Here is an 18,182-nt window from a genome sequence, read left to right on the forward strand (position 1 = left end):
TGTCTGCAATACTTGTATATAGTTATTGCCTAACTAAAGGGTTATTGTTGAGCCATCTGTTGAGAGGCTGTTATATTTCATACTGTTAACTGGGTATAGTATCACGAGTTATACGGTGTGATTGGTGTGGCTGGTATGAGTCTTACCCGGGATTCAAAATCCTTCCTTATTGTGTCAGCTCTTCCGGGGCACAGTATTCTAACTGAGGTCTGGAGGAGGGGCATGGAGGGAGGAGCCAGTGCACACCAGATAGTACCTAATCTTTCTTTTAGAGTGCCCAGTCTCCTGCGGAGCCCGTCTATTCCCCATGGTCCTTACGGAGTTCCCAGCATCCACTACGGACTACGAGAAATAGATTTACCGGTGAGTAAAATCTTATTATTTTCAGTGAGATCTGCTGGCAACAGACTCACTGCTACGTGGGACTGAGGGGAGAGAAGCAAACCCGGAGCCGCGCCGCCGTCCCCCTTGCAGAGCCAGAAGACAGAAGAAGGAGATGAAATTGGCGGCAGAAGACTCCGGTCTTCATTAAGGTAGCGCACAGCACTGCAGCTGTGCGCCATTGCTCCCACAGCACACCACACACTCCGGTCACTGTAGGGTGCAGGGCGCTGGGGGGGGGCGCCCTGGGCAGCAATTATATTACCTTTTGGCTAAATATACACATAATACAGTCAGTAAACTGTATATGTGTAAAAAACCCCGCCATTAAGTTAAAGAAAACGCGGGACAGAAGCCCGCCGCTGAGGGGGCGGGGCCTTCTTCCTCCGCACACCAGCGCCATTTTCCCTTCACAGCTCCGCTGGAAGCATGCTCCCCAGGCTCTCCCCTGCAGTATCCAGGTACAAGACGTGTTAAAAAGAGAGGGGGGGCACATAAATTTACGCGCAAATCGGTACAAACAAGCAGCTATTGGGAAAATCACTTATTAGTTTTGTAAATCCCTGTGTTATATAGCGCTGTGGTGTGTGCTGGCATACTCTCTCTCTGTCTCCCCAAAGGACTTTGTGGGGTCCTGTCCTCAGTCTGAGCATTCCCTGTGTGTGTGCGGTGTGTCGGTACGGCTGTGTCGACATGTTTGATGAGGAGGGTTACGTGGAGGCGGAGCAGGGGCAGATACATGTGGTGTCGCCCCCGACGGGGCCGACACCTGATTGGATGGATATGTGGAAGGTCTTAACCGACAGTGTCAACTCCTTACATAAAAGGTTTGATGACGCAGCAGCCTTGGGACAGCCGGGGTCTCAGCCCGCGCCTGCCCAGGCGACTCAGAAGCCGTCAGGGGCTCATAAACGCCCGCTAGCTCTGATGGTAGACACAGATGTCGACACGGAGTCTGACTCCAGTGTAGATGAGGATGAGACAAATGTACAGTCTACAAAAGCCATCCGATGCATGATTACTGCAATGAAAGATGTATTACACATTTCTGATATTAACCCGGTTACCACCAAAAGGGGTATTATGTTTGGGGAGAAAAAGCAGCCAGTGACTTTTCCCCCATCTGATGAATTAAATGATTTGTGTGAAGAAGCGTGGAGTTCCCCTGATAAGAAACTAGTGATTTCTAAGAGGTTACTGATGGCGTACCCTTTCCCGCCAACGGATAGGTTACGTTGGGAAACATCCCCTAGGGTGGACAAGGCGCTAACACGCTTATCTAAAAGGGTGGCACTGCCGTCTCAGGATACGGCCGCCCTATTGCTTCAGCCTGGATGTGTAGTGCTGCAGCAGCATGGACTGATACCCTGTCAGACAACATTGATTCCTTCGACAGGGATACTATTTTGCTAACCATCGAACATATAAAAGACGTCGTCTTATATATGCGGGATGCACAGAGGGACATTTGCCTGCTGGCATCTAGAATTAATGCAATGTCCATTTCTGCCAGGAGAGTATTATGGACTCGGCAGTGGACAGGTGATGCTGATTCTAAAAAACACATGGAGGTTTTGCCTTATAAGGGTGAGGAACTATTTGGGGACTGTCTCTCGGACCTCGTATCCACAGCAACTGCTGGGAAGTCGACCTTTTTACCTCCGGTTCCCTCACAGCCTAAGAAAGCACCGTATTATCAAATGCAGTCCTTTCGGCCTCAGAAAGGCAAGCGGGTCAGAGGAGCATCCTTTCTGGCCAGAGGCAAGGGTAGAGGTAAGAAGCTGCACCAGGCAGCCAGTTCCCAGGAACAAAAATTCTCCCCTGCTTCGACTAAGTCCACCGCATGACGTTGGGGCTCCACAGGCGGAGCCAGGTGCGGTGGGGGCGCGTCTCCGAAACTTCAGCAACTAGTGGGTTCGCTCACAAGTGGATCTATGGGCTGTACAAATTGTATCTCAGGGATACAAGCTGGAGTTCGAGGCGACTCCCCCTCGCCGTTACCTCAAATCAGCCTTGCCAGCTGCTCCCAGGGAAAGGGAGGTAGTACTGGCGGCAATTCACAAGCTGTACCTCCAGCAGGTGATAATCAAGGTCCCCCTCCTTCAACAGGGCAGGGGTTACTATTCCACAATGTTTGTGGTACCGAAACCGGACGGTTCGGTGAGACCCATCCTGAATTTAAAATCCTTGAACACTTATATAAAGAAGTTCAAAATGGAATCGCTCAGGGTGGTTATTGCAAGCCTGGAAGAGGGGGATTTTATGGTGTCGCTGGACATCAAGGATGCTTACTTGCATGTCCCCATTTTCCCACCTCACCAGGAGTACCTCAGGTTTGTGGTACAGAACTGTCATTACCAATTCCAGACGTTGCCGTTTGGTCTCTCCACGGCTCCGAGAATATTTACCAAGGTAATGGCCGAAATGATGATACTCCTTCGAAGAAAGGGAGTTATAATTATCCTGTACTTGGACGATCTCCTCATAAAGGCGAGGTCCAAAGAGCAGTTGTTGGTCAGCGTAGCACTCTCTCAGGAAGTGTTGCAACAGCACGGCTGGATTCTGAATATCCCAAAGTCGCAGCTGATCGTCTGCTTTTCCTGGGAATGATTCTGGACACAGAACAGAAGAGGGTGTTTCTCCCGGTGGAGTAGGCCCAGGAATTGTCATCTCTGGTCAGGGACCTCCTGAAACCAAAACAGGTGTCGGTGCATCACTGCACGTGAGTCCTGGGAAAGATGGTGGCTTCTTACGAAGCAATTCCCTTCGGCAGGTTCCATGCAAGGATCTTTCAGTGGGATCTGTTGGACAAATGGTCCGGATCGCATCTTCAGATGCATCGGTTGATCACCCTGTCCCCAAGGGCCAGGGTGTCTCTGCTGTGGTGGCTGCAGAGTGCTCATCTTCTCGAGGGACGCAGGTTCGGCATACAGGACTGGATCCTGGTGACCACGGATGCAAGCCTCCGAGGATGGGGGGCAGTCACTCAGGGAAGAAACTTCCAAGGACAGTGGTCAAGTCTGGAGACTTTTCTACACATAAATATATTGGAACTAAGGGCCATCTACAACGCTCTGAGTCAAGCAGAGCCCCTGCTTCAAAACCAATCTGTACTGATTCAGTCAGACAACATCACGGCGGTCGCCCATGTAAACCGCCAGGGCGGCACAAGAAGCAGGATGGCAATGGCGGAAGCCACAAGGATTCTTCGATGGGCGGAGAATCACGTGCTAGCACTGTCAGCAGTGTTCATTCCGGGAGTGGACAACTGGGTAGCAGACTTCCTCAGCAGGCACGACCTCCACCCGGGAGAGTGGGGACTTCATCAAGAAGTCTTCACGCAGATAGTAAACCGTTGGGAACTGCCCCAGGTGGACTTGATGGCGTCCCGCCTCAACAAAAAGTTAAAAAAGTATTGCGCCAGGTCACGGGACCCTCAGGCGATAGCTGTGGACGCACTAGTGACACCGTGGGTGTACCAGTCGGTTTATGTGTTCCCTCCTCTTCCTCTCATACCCAAGGTACTGAGGATAGTAAGAAAGAGAGGAGTAAGAACTATACTCATCGTTCCGGATTGGCCAAGAAGAACTTGGTACCCAGAACTACAAGAAATGATCTCAGAGGACCCATGGCCTCTGCCTCTCAGACAGGACCTGTTACAGCAGGGGCCCTGTCTGTTCCAAGACTTACCGCGGCTGCGTTTGACGGCATGGCGGTTGAACGCCGGATCCTAACGGAAAAGGGCATTCCGGATGAAGTTATTCCTACGCTTATAAAGGCTAGGAAAGATGTGACGGCAAAACATTATCACCGTATATGGCGAAAATATGTTGCTTGGTGTGATGCCAGGAAGGCCCCTACAGAGGAGTTCCAGCTGGGTCGATTCCTGCACTTCCTACAGTCAGGAGTGACTATGGGCCTAAAATTAGGATCCATAAAGGTCCAGATTTCGGCCCTATCTATTTTCTTTCAAAAAGAACTGGCTTCACTGCCTGAAGTTCAGACGTTTGTTAAGGGAGTGCTGCATATTCAGCCCCCTTTTGTGCCTCCAGTGGCACCTTAAGATCTTAACGTTGTGTTGGATTTCCTGAAATCACACTGGTTTGAGCCACTTAAGACCGTGGAGCTAAAGTATCTCACGTGGAAGGTGGTCATGCTGTTGGCCTTGGCTTCAGCTAGGCGTGTGTCAGAATTGGCGGCTTTGTCATGTAAAAGCCTGTATCTGATCTTCCATATGGACAGGGCAGAATTGAGGACTCGTCCCCAATTTCTCCCAAAGGTGGTATCGGCGTTTCATTTGAACCAACCTATTGTGGTGCCTGCGGCTACTCGGGACTTGGAGGCCTCCAAGTTGCTGGACGTAGTCAGGGCTTTGAAAATCTATGTAGTCAGGACGGCTGGAGTCAGGAAAACTGACTCGCTGTTTATCCTGCATGCACCCAACAAACTGGGTGCTCCGGCTTCAAAGCAAACTATTGCGCGCTGGATCTGTAACACGATTCAGCAAGCTCATTCTGCGGCAGGGTTACCGCATCCTAAATCAGTAAAAGCCCATTCCACAAGTAAGGGGGGCTCTTCTTGGGCGGCCTCCCGAGGGGTCTCTGCTTTACAGCTTTGCCGAGCTGCTTCTTGGTCGGGTTCAAACACATTTGCTAAGTTCTACAAGTTTGATACCCTGGCTGAGGAGGACCTTTCCTTTGCTCATTCGGTGCTGCAGAGTCATCCGCACTCTCCCGCCCGTTTGGGAGCTTTGGTATAATCCCCATGGTCCTTACGGAGTTCCCAGCATCCACTAGGACGTCAGAGAAAATAAGAATTTACTCACCGGTAATTCTATTTCTCGTAGTCCGTAGTGGATGCTGGGCGCCCGTCCCAAGTGCGGACTCTCTGCAATACATGTATATAGTTATTGCTTAACTAAAGGGTTATTGTTATGAGCCATCTGTTACTGAGGCTCAGTTGTTCATACTGTTAACTGGGTATGGTTATCACAAGTTGTACAGTGTGATTGGTGTGGCTGGTATGAATCTTACCCTTGATTCCAAATCCTTTCCTTGTTGTGTCGGCTCTTCCGGGCACAGTTTCCTTAACTGAGGTCTGGAGGAGGGGCATAGAGGGAGGAGCCAGTGCACACCAGATAGTACCTAATCTTTCTTTTAGAGTACTCAGTCTCCTGCGGAGCCCGTCTATTCCCCATGGTCCTTACGGAGTTCCCAGCATCCACTACGGACTACGAGAAATAGAATTATCGGTGAGTAAATTCTTATCTCACTCCATGTTTTGCTAAATCTCCCCCTTTGTATGTCTTAGGCCTATGGCTGAGAATTCAGGGTCTCTCCATAGACCTGCATAATAGGGCCTATTACATGTTTTCTGTCTGTCCTACGGTCACTGCCACAGTGCTGTGCAATTTGTCGTAATTATCCATGTCCTGTCTGCCTCTCATGCCAATCCATCCTGTAGATTATTTTCTGCATGGGGTTCAGTGAGGCCTGTTTGCCCAACCACAAAGAGGCAAATGTAAATCAGAGTGAACGCATCAGTTGGTACTGTATGGTGGGCCTGTGACGGCTGCTGAACACTAATGGTGATATACAGATTCAAAATGAGAGAAAAAGATGACTTGTGTGGGTGCACTCTTAGGATTGATCAAAAAGAATAATAAATAAGTAGATAAAAATATAGTTTTATTTAATCTATTAAAGGTGGATAAGTGTATCCAACCAGACAAAAAAATATAGTCTTTCAATTGTCTATTTTGGTTTTTGTAGTTTATAGTTTTGATATCTGACCAGTGCGGGATCACCCACATACTTGAGTGATATACAGATTGTCCTGTCACAAGCAGAAAACCATACTAGCATTATTTGTACTGGGACAATTGGCTCACTTCTCTCCCATGCACGCTCCTCCGTGCCTGTGTGGTCTGCCTTGCTCCCACAGTATAAGTTCATACTAGCAACTTAATTGGGGTGTGGTGAAGATGGCCCCAGTGTGTATATGTGTGGGGTACTGTATTTAGATTGTAGTGACTAGTCTGCTTTAACCTAATCTGTGTAGCCCTATGTGACATGTTGGCTTTTAGACAAAGGAGAATAATAAATATAGCCATCTCTTAAGAAAAGTTTGTATGAGTGGGTTACACAGTGACTAGCATTGCCACGAGATTTTGTCATGCCAATTATCGTTTCAGAGAGTCAGTGTCTGGTTTATGGGAGTATAGGCTAGTTTGCCATGGGAACATTGGTGGCCATTGTTTGGGTATTACAATACTGTGTAGGCTTTGCATTGCTTGTGTGTGTACCGTTTCTGGGGTAGTATGTAGTGTCCCTAGAACCGTAAAGGGACTCTGGTCTTTATGGGCACTGGTGTATACTGTGCAGTGCACTATGGCATATTGAGGCATTGGTGGGATACGACCATTAGGTCGACCACTATTGGTCGACATGGTCATTAGTTTTGTTTTGGTTTTTTTTAAACTTTTTCATAGTTTATGATCCATGTAGACTACAATTGGGAACGGTAGCCTGTCCGAGCGCAGCGGTAGCGGAGCAAGTCACCTTGCCCGAAGCATGGTGAGCCATGCTTGGGGACACGGTGCACTAATTGGGGTTCCCGGTCACTTTACAAAGAAAACGACACAAAAAAAGTTTTAAAAAAAACTCATGTCGACCTAATGGCCATGTCGACCTAGTGACCCTATTGACCCAATGCATGTTGACCTAAGTTGTGTCGACCCAATGACCCCTACCCGTATTGGGTGGTCTTCAGTATGCCGACTGACGGGATCCCGGCGCACAGTATACCTGCGCCGGGATCCCGACAGCCGGCATACCGACAATTGTTCTCCCTCATGGGGGTCCACGACCCCCCTGGAGGGAGAATCAAATAGCGTGGCGCGCGGCGAGCCCGCAAGGGGCTCATTTGTGCTCGCCACACAGTTGGTACGCTGGCAGTCGGGCTCCCGGCACCGGTATGCTGGTCGCCGGGAGCCCGTCCGCCGGCATACCATAGTGAACCCACCCGTATTAGTATACTGTGCAAGCAAAAGTTAAAATATGGGGACATATTGAGGAAGCAAAAGCTATTTTCTCTGACGTCCTAGTGGATGCTGGGAACTCCGTAAGGACCATGGGGAATAGCGGCTCCGCAGGAGACAGGGCACATCTAAAGAAAGCTTTAGGATCACCTGGTGTGCACTGGCTCCTCCCCCTATGACCCTCCTCCAAGCCTCCGTTAGATTTTCTGTGCCCGACGAGAAGGGTGCACACTAGGGGCTCTCCTGAGCTCTTTGTGAAAGTTTTAGTTTAGGTTTATTATTTTCAGTGAGACCTGCTGGCAACAGGCTCACTGCATCGAGGGACTAAGGGGAGAAGAAGCGAACTCACCTGCGTGCAGAGTGGATTGGGCTTCTTAGGCTACTGGACATTAGCTCCAGAGGGACGATCACAGGTTCAGCCTGGATGGGTCACCGGAGCCGCGCCGCCGGCCCCCTTACAGAGCCAGAAGAGCGAAGAGGTCCGGAAAAATCGGCGGCAGAAGACTTTCCTGTCTTCAGATAAAGGTAGGCGCACAGCACCGCAGCTGTGCGCCATTGCTCTCAGCACACTTCACACTCCGGTCACTGAGGGTGCAGGGCGCTGGGGGGGCAGCGCCCTGAGACGCAATAAATCGATAGAAAACCTTTTATGGCTAAAATAAATGCATCACATATAACTCCTGGGCTATATGGATGCATTTAACCCCTGCCAAAACATACAAGAAAACGGATGATAGGCTCCGCCCCTTTCTCGGCGTCCTTATCTCCTCAGCACACTGGCGCCATTTTCCCTCACAGCTCAGTTGGAGGGAAGCTCCCTGGCTCTCCCCTGCAGTCACTACACTACAGAAAGGGGTTAAAAAAGAGAGGGGGGCACAAATTAGGCGCAGTATAAACAATACAGCAGCTATAAAGGGAAAAACACTTATATAAGGTTATCCCTGTATATATATAGCGCTCTGGTGTGTGCTGGCAAACTCTCCCTCTGTCTCCCCAAAGGGCTAGTGGGGTCCTGTCCTCTATCAGAGCATTCCCTGTGTGTGTGCTGTGTGTCGGTACGTTTGTGTCGACATGTATGAGGAGAAAAATGATGAGGAGACGGAGTAGAGTGTCTGTAATAGTGTTGTCACCCCCTGGGGGGTCGACACCTGAGTGGATGTACTGTTGAAATTGCGTGACCGTGTCAGCTTTGTATAAAAGACAGTGGTTGACATGAGACAGCCGGCTACTCAGCTTGTGCATGTCCAGACGTCTCATACAGGGGCTCTAAAGCGCCCGTTACCTCAGATACAGACGCCGACACGGATACTGACTCCTGTGTCGACGGTGAAGAGACAACCGTGATTTCCAATAGGGCCACACATTGCATGATTGAGGCAATGGAAAAAGTTTACACTCTTCTGATAATATAAATACCACCAAAAAAAGGGGTATTATGTTTGGTGAGGAAAAACTTCCTGTAGTTTTCCTGAATCTGAGAAATAAAATGAGGTGTGTGATGATGCGTGGGTTTCCCCCCGATAACAATTGATAATTTCTAAAAAGTTATTGGCAGTATACCTTTTCCCGCCAGAGGTTAGGGTGCGTTGGGAAACACCCCCTAAGGGGGATAAGGCGCTCACACGCTTGTAAGAACAAGGGCTCTACCCTCTCTGGAGATGGCCGCCCTTAGGGATCCTGCTGATAGAAAGCAGGAGGGTATCCTAAAATGTATTTACACACATACTGGTGTTATACTGCGACCAGCAATCGCCTCAGCCTGGATGTGCAGTGCTGGGTTGGCGTGGTCGGATTCCCTGACTGGAAATTTGATATCCTAGATAAGGACAGTATATTATTGCCTATAGAGCAATTAAAAGATGCATTTCTATATATGCATGATGCACAGCGGAATATTTGCCGACTGGCATCAAGTATAAGTGCGTTGTCCAATTATACCAGTAAAGTGGTCAGGTGATGCGGATTCCAAACGGCATTTGGAAGTATTGCCTTAAAAAAGGTAGCCTCTCAAAATAAGACGCCGTATTATCAGGCGCAGTCCTGGTTGGCAAGCGGACAAAAGGGTTCCTCTTTTCTGCTCGTGACAGAGGGAGAGGAAAATGGCTGCAGAGATCAGCCAGTTCCCAGGAACAGAAACCCTTTTCCGCCTCTGCCAAGCTCTCAGTATGACGCTAGGGCTTTACAAGTTCAGGCACGGTGGGGGCCCGTTCTCAATGAATTTCAGTGCGCAGTGGGCTCACTCGCAAGTAGACCCCTGGATCCTTCAGGTAATATTTCAGGGGTACAAATTGGAATTCGAGACGTATTCCCCTCGCCGTTTCCAAAAGTCTGTTTTACCGACGTCTCCCGCTGACAGGGAGGCAGTTTTGGAAGCCATTCACAAGCTGTATTCCCAGCAGGTGATAATTAAGGTACCCCTCCTGCAACAGGGAACGGGGTATTATTCCACACTATTGTGGTACCGAAGCCAGACGGCTCGGTGAGACCGATTTTAAAATCTAAAATCTTTGAACACTTACATACAGAGGTTCAAATTCAAAATTGAGTCACTCAGAGCAGTGATTGCAAACCTGGAAGAAGGGGACTACATGATGTCTCGGGACATCAAGGATGCTTACCTTCATGTCAAAATGTACCCTTCTCACCAAGGGTATCTCAGGTTATGGTACAGAACTGTCACTATCAGTTCAGACGCTGCCGTAGGGATGGTCCACGGCACCCCGGGTCTTTACTGAAGTAATGACCGTAATGATGATATTCCTTCGAAGGAAGGGAATTTTAGTTATCCTTTACTTGGACGATTCCCTGATAAGGGTGAGATCCAGGGAACAGTTGGAGATCGGTGTAGCACTACCTCAGGTAGTGTTGCGGCAGCACGATTGGATTCTCAATATTCCAAAATCGCAGCTGGTTCCGACGACTTGTCTTCTGTTCCTAGGGATGATCCTGGACACAGTCCAGAAAGAAGGTATTTCTCCCGGAGGAGAAAGCCAGGGAGTTATCCGAGCTAGTCAGGAACCTCCTAAAACCGAACCAAGTCTCAGTGCATCAATGCACAAGGGTTCTGGGTAAAAATGGTGGCTTCCTACGAAGCAATCCCATTCGGCAGATTCCACGCAAGACTTTCCAGTGGAACCTACTGGACAAATGGTCCGGGTCGCATCTTCAGATGCTTCAGCGGATAACCCTGTCACCAGGGACAAGGGTATCCCTCCTGTGGTGGTTGCAGAGTGCTCATCTTCTAGAGGGCCGCAGATTCGGCATGCGGGACTGGGTCCTGGTGGCCACGGATGCCAGCCTGCGAGGCTGGGGAGCAGTCACACAGGGAAGGAATATCCAGGGCTTATGGTCAAGCCTGGAGACATCACTTCACATAAATGTCCTGAAGCTAAGGGCCATTTACAATGCTCTAAGCTTAGCAAGACCTCTGCTTCAAGGTCAGCCGGTGTTGATCCAGTCGGACAACATTACGGCAGTCACCCACGTAAACAGACAGGGTGCCGCAAGAAGCAGGAGGGCAATGGCAGAAGCTGCAAGGATTCTTCGCGGGGCGAAAAACCATGTGATAGCACTGTCAGCAGTTTTCATTCCGGGAGTGGACAACTGGGAAGCAGTTTTCCTCAGCACGACCTCCACCCGGGAGAGTAAGGACTTCACCCAGAAGTCTTCCACATGATTATAAACCATTGGGAAAAACTCGACGGGTATTGCGCCACGTCAAGGGACCCTCAGGCAATAGCTGTAGATGCTCTGGTAACACCGTGGGTGTACCAATCAGTGTATGGGTTCCCTCCTCTGCCTCTCATACCCAAGGTACTGAGATTGATAAGATGGAGAGGAGTAAGCACTATATTAGTGGCTCCGGATTGGCCAAGAAGGAATTGGTAACCGGAACTTCAAGAGAGGCTCACGGAGGATCCGTAGCCTCTACCTCTAAGAAGGGACCTGCTCCAGCAAGGACCTTGTCTGTTCCAAGACTTACCGCGGCTGCGTTGACGGCATGGCGGTTGAACGCCGGATCCTGAAGGAAAAAGGCATTCCGGATGAAGTCATCCCTATCCTGATCAAAGCCAGGAAGGATGTAACCGCAAAACATTATCACCGCATTTGGCGAAAATATGTTGCGTGGTGCGAGGCCAGTAAGGCTCGACGGAGGAAATTCAACTGGATCGATTCCTACATTTCCTGCAAACAGGAGTATCTATGGGCCTGAAATTGGGGTCCATTTAAGGTTCAAATTTCGGCTCTGTCAATTTTCTTCCAAAAAAGAACTAGCTTCAGTCCCTGAAGTTCAGACATTTGTTAAAGGGGTACTGCATATACAGCCTCCTTTTGTGCCTTTAGTGGCACTTTTGGGATCTCCAGGTGGTTTTTGGGTTCCAAAAGTCACATTGGTTTGACACACTTAAATCTGTGGAGTTAAAATATCTCACAGAAAAAGTGGTCATGCTGTTGGCTCTGGCCTGGGCCAGGCGCGTGTCAGAATTGGTGGCTTTATCCTGTAAAAGCCCTTATCTGATTTTCCATTCGGACAGGGCGGAATTGAGGACTCGTCCTCAGTTTCTCCCTAAGGTGGTTTCAGCGTCTCACCTGAACCAAACCTATTGTGGTGCCTGCGGCTACTAGGGACTTGGAGGACTCCAAGTTGCTAGACGTTGTCAGGACCCGGAAAATATATGTTTCCAGGACGGCTGGAGTCAGGAAATCTGACTCGCTGTTTATCCTCTATGCACCCAACTAGCTGGGTGCTCCTGCTTCTAAGCAGACTATTGCTCGTTGGATTTGTAGTACAATTCAGCTTGCACATTCTGTGGCAGGCCTGCCACAGCCAAAAATCTGTAAATGCCCATTCCACACGGAAAGTGGGCTCATCTTGGGCAGCTGCCTGAGGGGTCTCAGCTTTACAACTTTGCCGAGCAGTTACTTGGTCAGGAGCAAATACGTTTGTAAAATTCTACAAATTTGATACCCTGGCTGAGGAGGACCGGGAGTTCTCTCATTGGGGGCTGCAGAGTCATCCGCACTCTCCCGCCCGTTTGGGAGCTTTGGTATAATCCCCATGGTCCTTACGGAGTTCCCAGCATCCACTAGGACGTCAGAGAAAATAAGAATTTACTTACCGATAATTCTATTTCTCGTAGTCCGTAGTGGATGCTGGGCGCCCATCCCAAGTGCGGATTGTCTGCAATACTGGTACATAATTATTGTTACCAAAAAAATTCGGGTTATTGTTGTAGTGAGCCATCTTTTCGAGAGGCTTCTCTATTATCATGCTGTTAACTGGGTTTAGATCACAAGTTATACGGTGTGATTGGTGTGGCTGGTATGAGTCTTACCCGGGATTCAAAATCCTTCCTTATTGTGTACGCTCGTCCGGGCACAGTATCCTAACTGAGGCTTGGAGGAGGGTCATAGGGGGAGGAGCCAGTGCACACCAGGTGATCCTAAAGCTTTCTTTAGATGTGCCCTGTCTCCTGCGGAGCCGCTATTCCCCATGGTCCTTACGGAGTGCCCAGCATCCACTACGGACTACGAGAAATAGAATTATCGGTAAGTAAATTCTTATTTTTAGAGGCATTGGTGCTAATTTGGTAACTGGTGGGGGGAATGTAATTCTTTAAGGTGCCGCTATAATTAATGGGCAGACGACGGAGCAGTTGTTACGCGCACATAGTAATCATCACCCTTGTCGTGCCCAAATAGATGGTAGTTTAGCTGTGTATAGCGGCCAAGCCTGTCTAAAATTCTTAAGGCGCCCAAACCACAGATTTTTCCCACATTTCCTCCTCAGGAGGCTGCGAGAAATGTCAAGTGGTAAATAAATTAATTTACCAGTTTTAGTGCTGTACTTGACATTTCAGCTATCTCTAAGTGCAAAAAGAGGTCTATTGATGTAAAATCTATCCTCGGACTTGTAGTTGTCCTTCAAAAATGTTAATACTTGCATTGCAGATTTTTACTTTTGACATGTACAGGAGACCTCCAACAGATAAGAGAGCCTGATCCGATATGTCAGGCCCAGCTGCTGTGTTCCCAAATGTTTGCTATTTATTTCTGTCCTTGATTATTGTGATTTTTTTTTTTTCCATCTACTGTGTGTGTGTGTGTGTGTGTGTGTGTGTGTGTGTGTGTGTGTGTATATCTTTAAGAACAGTATGTGGTCAGTTGGATCCTTAGCAAGGTAGTTTGATATCTATTTTTAGGAATCCGTCCTACAAACTGTACATATATCCCTCAACATGTAAACCGCGTGAGGTACCATATACCGGCGGTCACATGACTGGCATGTCGACAGTGCACATGCCGACAGGGGACGGGGCATTATATTACCTTTCTCCTGTCCCCCCTACTCTAACCCGCCAGGGGTGACTGCTAAGGCTAAGTCACCGTCATACTTGCCTTCGGGATGTTGGCAGTCAGTATTCCGGCGTCTGGATTCTGAGTGGTGTCAGGATTCCAGCATTAGTCACATGACTCTCGGCATCCCGACTGCCGGAATGCATAACCGAATCCCTGTGAACCCGGTGGCAACAAAATGAAAGGTACAGGCTTTATGTGGCGAGTACCCTTCTGTAACTTTCATATATGTATCTATTCCCTCCCCAGCGGATGATGTAGATTCCCAGAAAGTACCACCACCACCCACAGCAGGGATGATCACAGAAATACAGGCTGCAGTGGTGAAGCCTACAGGTACGTAGTTATTATCATGCCATTACTGTCCTGTTGGCTCGCAACAAATGGTGCATGGAAACTGATGTGGTTGCTCCTTTCACAGGTGGTCTCTGTTTGCTCGGCGCCTATACAGACAGCGATGATGAGGATGGGGACTCCTCCGAGAAACCCACTCCCACACCTGTCAGGAAAGGAAACACTTCTGCAGACATTGACAGTACACTGGCCAATTTCCTTGCTGTAAGTGTAATGTTTGCTTAATTAAGAATGAGTTTTCAGCTTTGGGTGACATTATTAACTCTCAATTATGTGGTGCCAGCGTATTCTATTGCCCTTTACAGTTGGGAACAAAGTAATAAAACAGGACTGAGCATTAAGAGGTGCATGCTCACAAGATTCTTTGATACTAGTGATGTTACTGAGGCATGAGGCACATCATTGGGATAGGAAACACTTTTGCCTCCTACGTGTCAGTAAATGCTACTTGTTTGGCTGAATATCCATGACTTATGTTTGTTGAGTCACCTACGTGATCCTCCGCCAAGTGTTAATGTCATGTAAATAAGAAAGTTGATGGTGCCAGTATTGCTGGAATATGTTGGATTTAATGAAAGGTATTAAGTCTCACCATGTAAAGGGTGTTGGGGTGCAGTGTGATTACTCATTCATGCTATGTACAAGCCAGTAGTTTGAAGGACGACCTGGTATTGAGTGCTGGTACCTTTTTTATAGATGTTGTTTTTGTATGTTATCAGGAGATTGATGCCATTACTGCACCTCTCCCAGCGGAAGACGAAGCCACAGCTGCCTCCACCGCTCCCCCGCCAACCCCACCAAGACCAGATCCTAAGGATCCCCACGGAGTGACTTCTCTTACACATAATGGCACAGGTCCGAATGCTGCGGAGGATATGTGGCATTACGATACGCAGTGTTCTCTGGCTGGAGGTAAGGGCTTCCACACAGTCCCACCACTTAATTAGTGTTTTATAACAGGGCTAGGCAACGTTTGCCACTCCTAACTCCTGTGGAACTACACATCCTAGCATGCCCTCCCACAGTTTTAGCATGTCTTAACAGCAAAACGGTCTCTGGGTATGTATAGTACCATGGCAGCTAGCGTGCCACATGTTCCCTCCCCCTGTTTTAGGGACTGTTCACCTGTTGCTTTGATCAATGGATGTAATGTCACTATTTCCAAAATGTTTCTTTAGTCGGTGTTGAGATGGGAGACTGGCAGGAAGTGTGGGATGAAAACACCGGCTGTTATTACTACTGGAACACGGAGACCAATGAAGTGACCTGGGAGCTTCCTCAGTGTCTGGCTTCCCAGGTTCAGGGTGCTCAAAGATATACAAACAGGTGAGGCAGTGGGATAGAGAGTGTGTGTCCTGCCATGTTGTGACACTGGTATTTACAGGCTGTTATTGATTTCTAGCACTGAGGCTTCGGAGCTGGTGTGTGCGGTGACGGCAGATCCTCTTCCAGAGGTGAAGGAGGAGGCCCCAGACTCCAGTCTCTGCAGCTTGCCGCTGCTTGCAAAGAGAGAAATAAAGAAGGTATGTCTCCCTCTATTCAGTTATATAACCTTGGCTGCCTGTCGGCTTTTTAACTTTGGGACTTGCAGTTGCCCTTTAAATTGTAGTGAATAGGAGCTATTGGTTTGTATCTTTTCCTTAGGAAGTGAATGAAGCAATTCAGGCCCTTTCCCACAAGGAAGAGGAAAAAGTGGGCGTCGCTGCATCGCTTCTGGCTCCGCTGTTACCGGAGTCGGTGAAAGAGCAGGAGGAACGCTGGCGGAGGAGAGTCATCTGCAAAGAGGATGTGGTGGAAGCTGCCTCTGAGGACGAGGAGGACATGGCTGCTGTTTGTACAGATAGTGAGATGGCTACGGATGAGCAGGCACCGGATGACTTATGCAGCACCGTCCAGTCTGGAGAGAGCGAAGAGGAGATGGAGGAGCCAGATACCCTGGAGCTGGAGAGGGTGCTGGAGAGGAAGAAAGTATGTTCCATATTACAAGTTTCCATATCCTGTACTGAAACACCTAGGGATCTATGTGAGCATATGATTCAGTTGATTTGAGCAATGCTGTTGGATACTAGTATTTACCTTGGCGCTGTAACTCTATATTGGAGAATATCAATGGTGTTTGAATGTTGACATGTTTTAAATATCAACAGTAACAATGAAAAAACATGCAGTTAGGATACACTTGGGATTAGATTATTTAGTTTCAGGCTAAAAAAGTGCTGTGGACATTCTGACTGTCAACATTGTTTAGTGTTAACTTAAATATCATCCACATTCTGAACATGTTGTCTTGGTGTCTGGCTAATAAATGACGACATACCATAGCCTCATAAAGACCCTGCTTCTTTGTGGTATCATTGTATTAATGATGGTGTATTGCAGATTTTCTTTTATCCTTCATTTCACTAGGGGACATTGGAGTGTAGATAATGGGGTATAGACGGGTGGATAATTGGAGTCACTTTAAAAAAAATTTTTTTTAAGTGATGGTTAAAATTGTGGGTCTGCTTAAATAAAACAATAATAATGGGCTTCTTACATCCCCTGTTGCATTATGTTGAATGCCTCTCTGCTTGGCATGAAATGTCACTGTGGGATTCTCAAGGTAGCTCATTTCCTTTTGTTACACCAGGCTGAACTGCGAGCGTTGGAGGAGGGAGATGTGAGCGTGTCTGGGTCAAGTCCACGCTCTGACTTCAGCCAGGCCGATGAGGCTCAGAAAGCCAAACCTATCGTCAGCAAGTGGAAGGTGTTCGTTCCAACTGCCAGCCCCGAGTCCACTAGCCGCAGCTCCACCAAAACTGGGAGAGAGACGCCCGAAACAGGTGAGCAGCTGCGTGACTTGTACATATCTTTTCCTGCTTACTACACTGCTGGGATTTGTGTCATGATGCATTGTGGTTATTTTGTTTTTGTTTGTTTGTTTTTGGAGAAATGGGAGCAGAAGCTGCTGAGTGTCCAGTTCCTGCAAAGGAGCCAGAGCACGAAGACCTGCCCGTGAAATTACTTCCAAAACCAGTGGTGGACGAGGAAAACGATGATCTGAAGGTAACCTTGTTATGATGTGAAGTCATAACCTTATTGCATCTAACTTCATCGTTTTTCATATAAAACGATGATAAGTAACAGTCTGTAGGACCCTAATCTTTGATGTAGCGCTTTATGTATTTGGATGATCGGTTTGGTTGTTCCATATAGCAATTAAGCGTCGCATGCTCTATTGTTAGATATTTGGCACAACCCAGGCTGCATTGTTATTGAGCTTCAAGTTGATGAGGTGTATAGTGTTCTTTTGCATTACATTGTTTCTGCATACCAGTTACCTTGCCCAGAGATAGCTGGATGGACTGGGCTGTTTCTGATGCGTGTACTTAACAGTTTCAGATTGGAGAACTGGCTAACAGTCTGATAAGTAAACTGGAATTTTTGGGTATTAACAGACAGTCCGTGTCTAACTTCCACGTACTGCTGTTTCAAACTGAGGTGAGTGTTTGCGCAGTGCCCCACTTTGTCATAGTATTGATGGTCAATGCTCAGTGTTAATACTGTCCTTCCTGTCTTTTCGCCTTCAGACACGTATCTCAGATTGGCGGGAAGGGGCACTCAGCGGGAGCTATCTGAAACGCAAACTGCAAGACGCATCAGAACAAATAAAACAATATGAAATTAACGCCACTCCTAAAGGCTGGTCCTGCCACTGGGACAGGTACGAAACTTCCCCAATTTTCACCTTTCACATCTCAAACATGACTTGTGACATCACCACCTGACCTCGTGACCTCATCTGTCTGGAGACTGAATGCAGCGGCAATTTAGGTTCTGGGTGGGCAGCTCCTGGAGCACGCTGGGCACTTGGGCCTGCACATTGGAGAAACTAAGTTTTTGTATATGTGTATACGTAGTGTCCATGTAAACAATTACCTGATTGGACAGAAAAATTGGTTAGAACTCGCTCAAAGTGCTGAGTGCCCTGATCTGGGAGGGAGAGGGGGGAAAGCGCATGCGAGAGCTCTGTGACCATTTCAGGATATCTGGATCCATTCATTTCCCGTGT

The 18,182-nt window shown here is 48.1% G+C and overlaps 1 protein-coding gene across 1 annotated transcript in view; it reads left to right on the top strand.

Annotated features, from left to right (window-relative positions):
• FNBP4 (formin binding protein 4) overlaps window positions 1-18,182 on the top strand; it is a 47,386-nt gene that overhangs the window by 22,772 nt on the left and 6,432 nt on the right. Inside the window, exons 2-11 of the mRNA XM_063944552.1 lie at window positions 14,027-14,113; window positions 14,199-14,335; window positions 14,851-15,043; window positions 15,310-15,457; window positions 15,534-15,654; window positions 15,776-16,099; window positions 16,761-16,953; window positions 17,061-17,176; window positions 17,507-17,611; window positions 17,701-17,834. Of these exons, the coding sequence (XP_063800622.1) occupies window positions 14,027-14,113; window positions 14,199-14,335; window positions 14,851-15,043; window positions 15,310-15,457; window positions 15,534-15,654; window positions 15,776-16,099; window positions 16,761-16,953; window positions 17,061-17,176; window positions 17,507-17,611; window positions 17,701-17,834 (1,558 nt within the window). The remainder of the gene's footprint in view (window positions 1-14,026; window positions 14,114-14,198; window positions 14,336-14,850; window positions 15,044-15,309; window positions 15,458-15,533; window positions 15,655-15,775; window positions 16,100-16,760; window positions 16,954-17,060; window positions 17,177-17,506; window positions 17,612-17,700; window positions 17,835-18,182) is intronic.

This window comes from Pseudophryne corroboree, chromosome 11 (assembly GCF_028390025.1).
Source record: "Pseudophryne corroboree isolate aPseCor3 chromosome 11, aPseCor3.hap2, whole genome shotgun sequence".
NCBI classification, from domain to species: Eukaryota; Metazoa; Chordata; class Amphibia; order Anura; family Myobatrachidae; genus Pseudophryne; species Pseudophryne corroboree.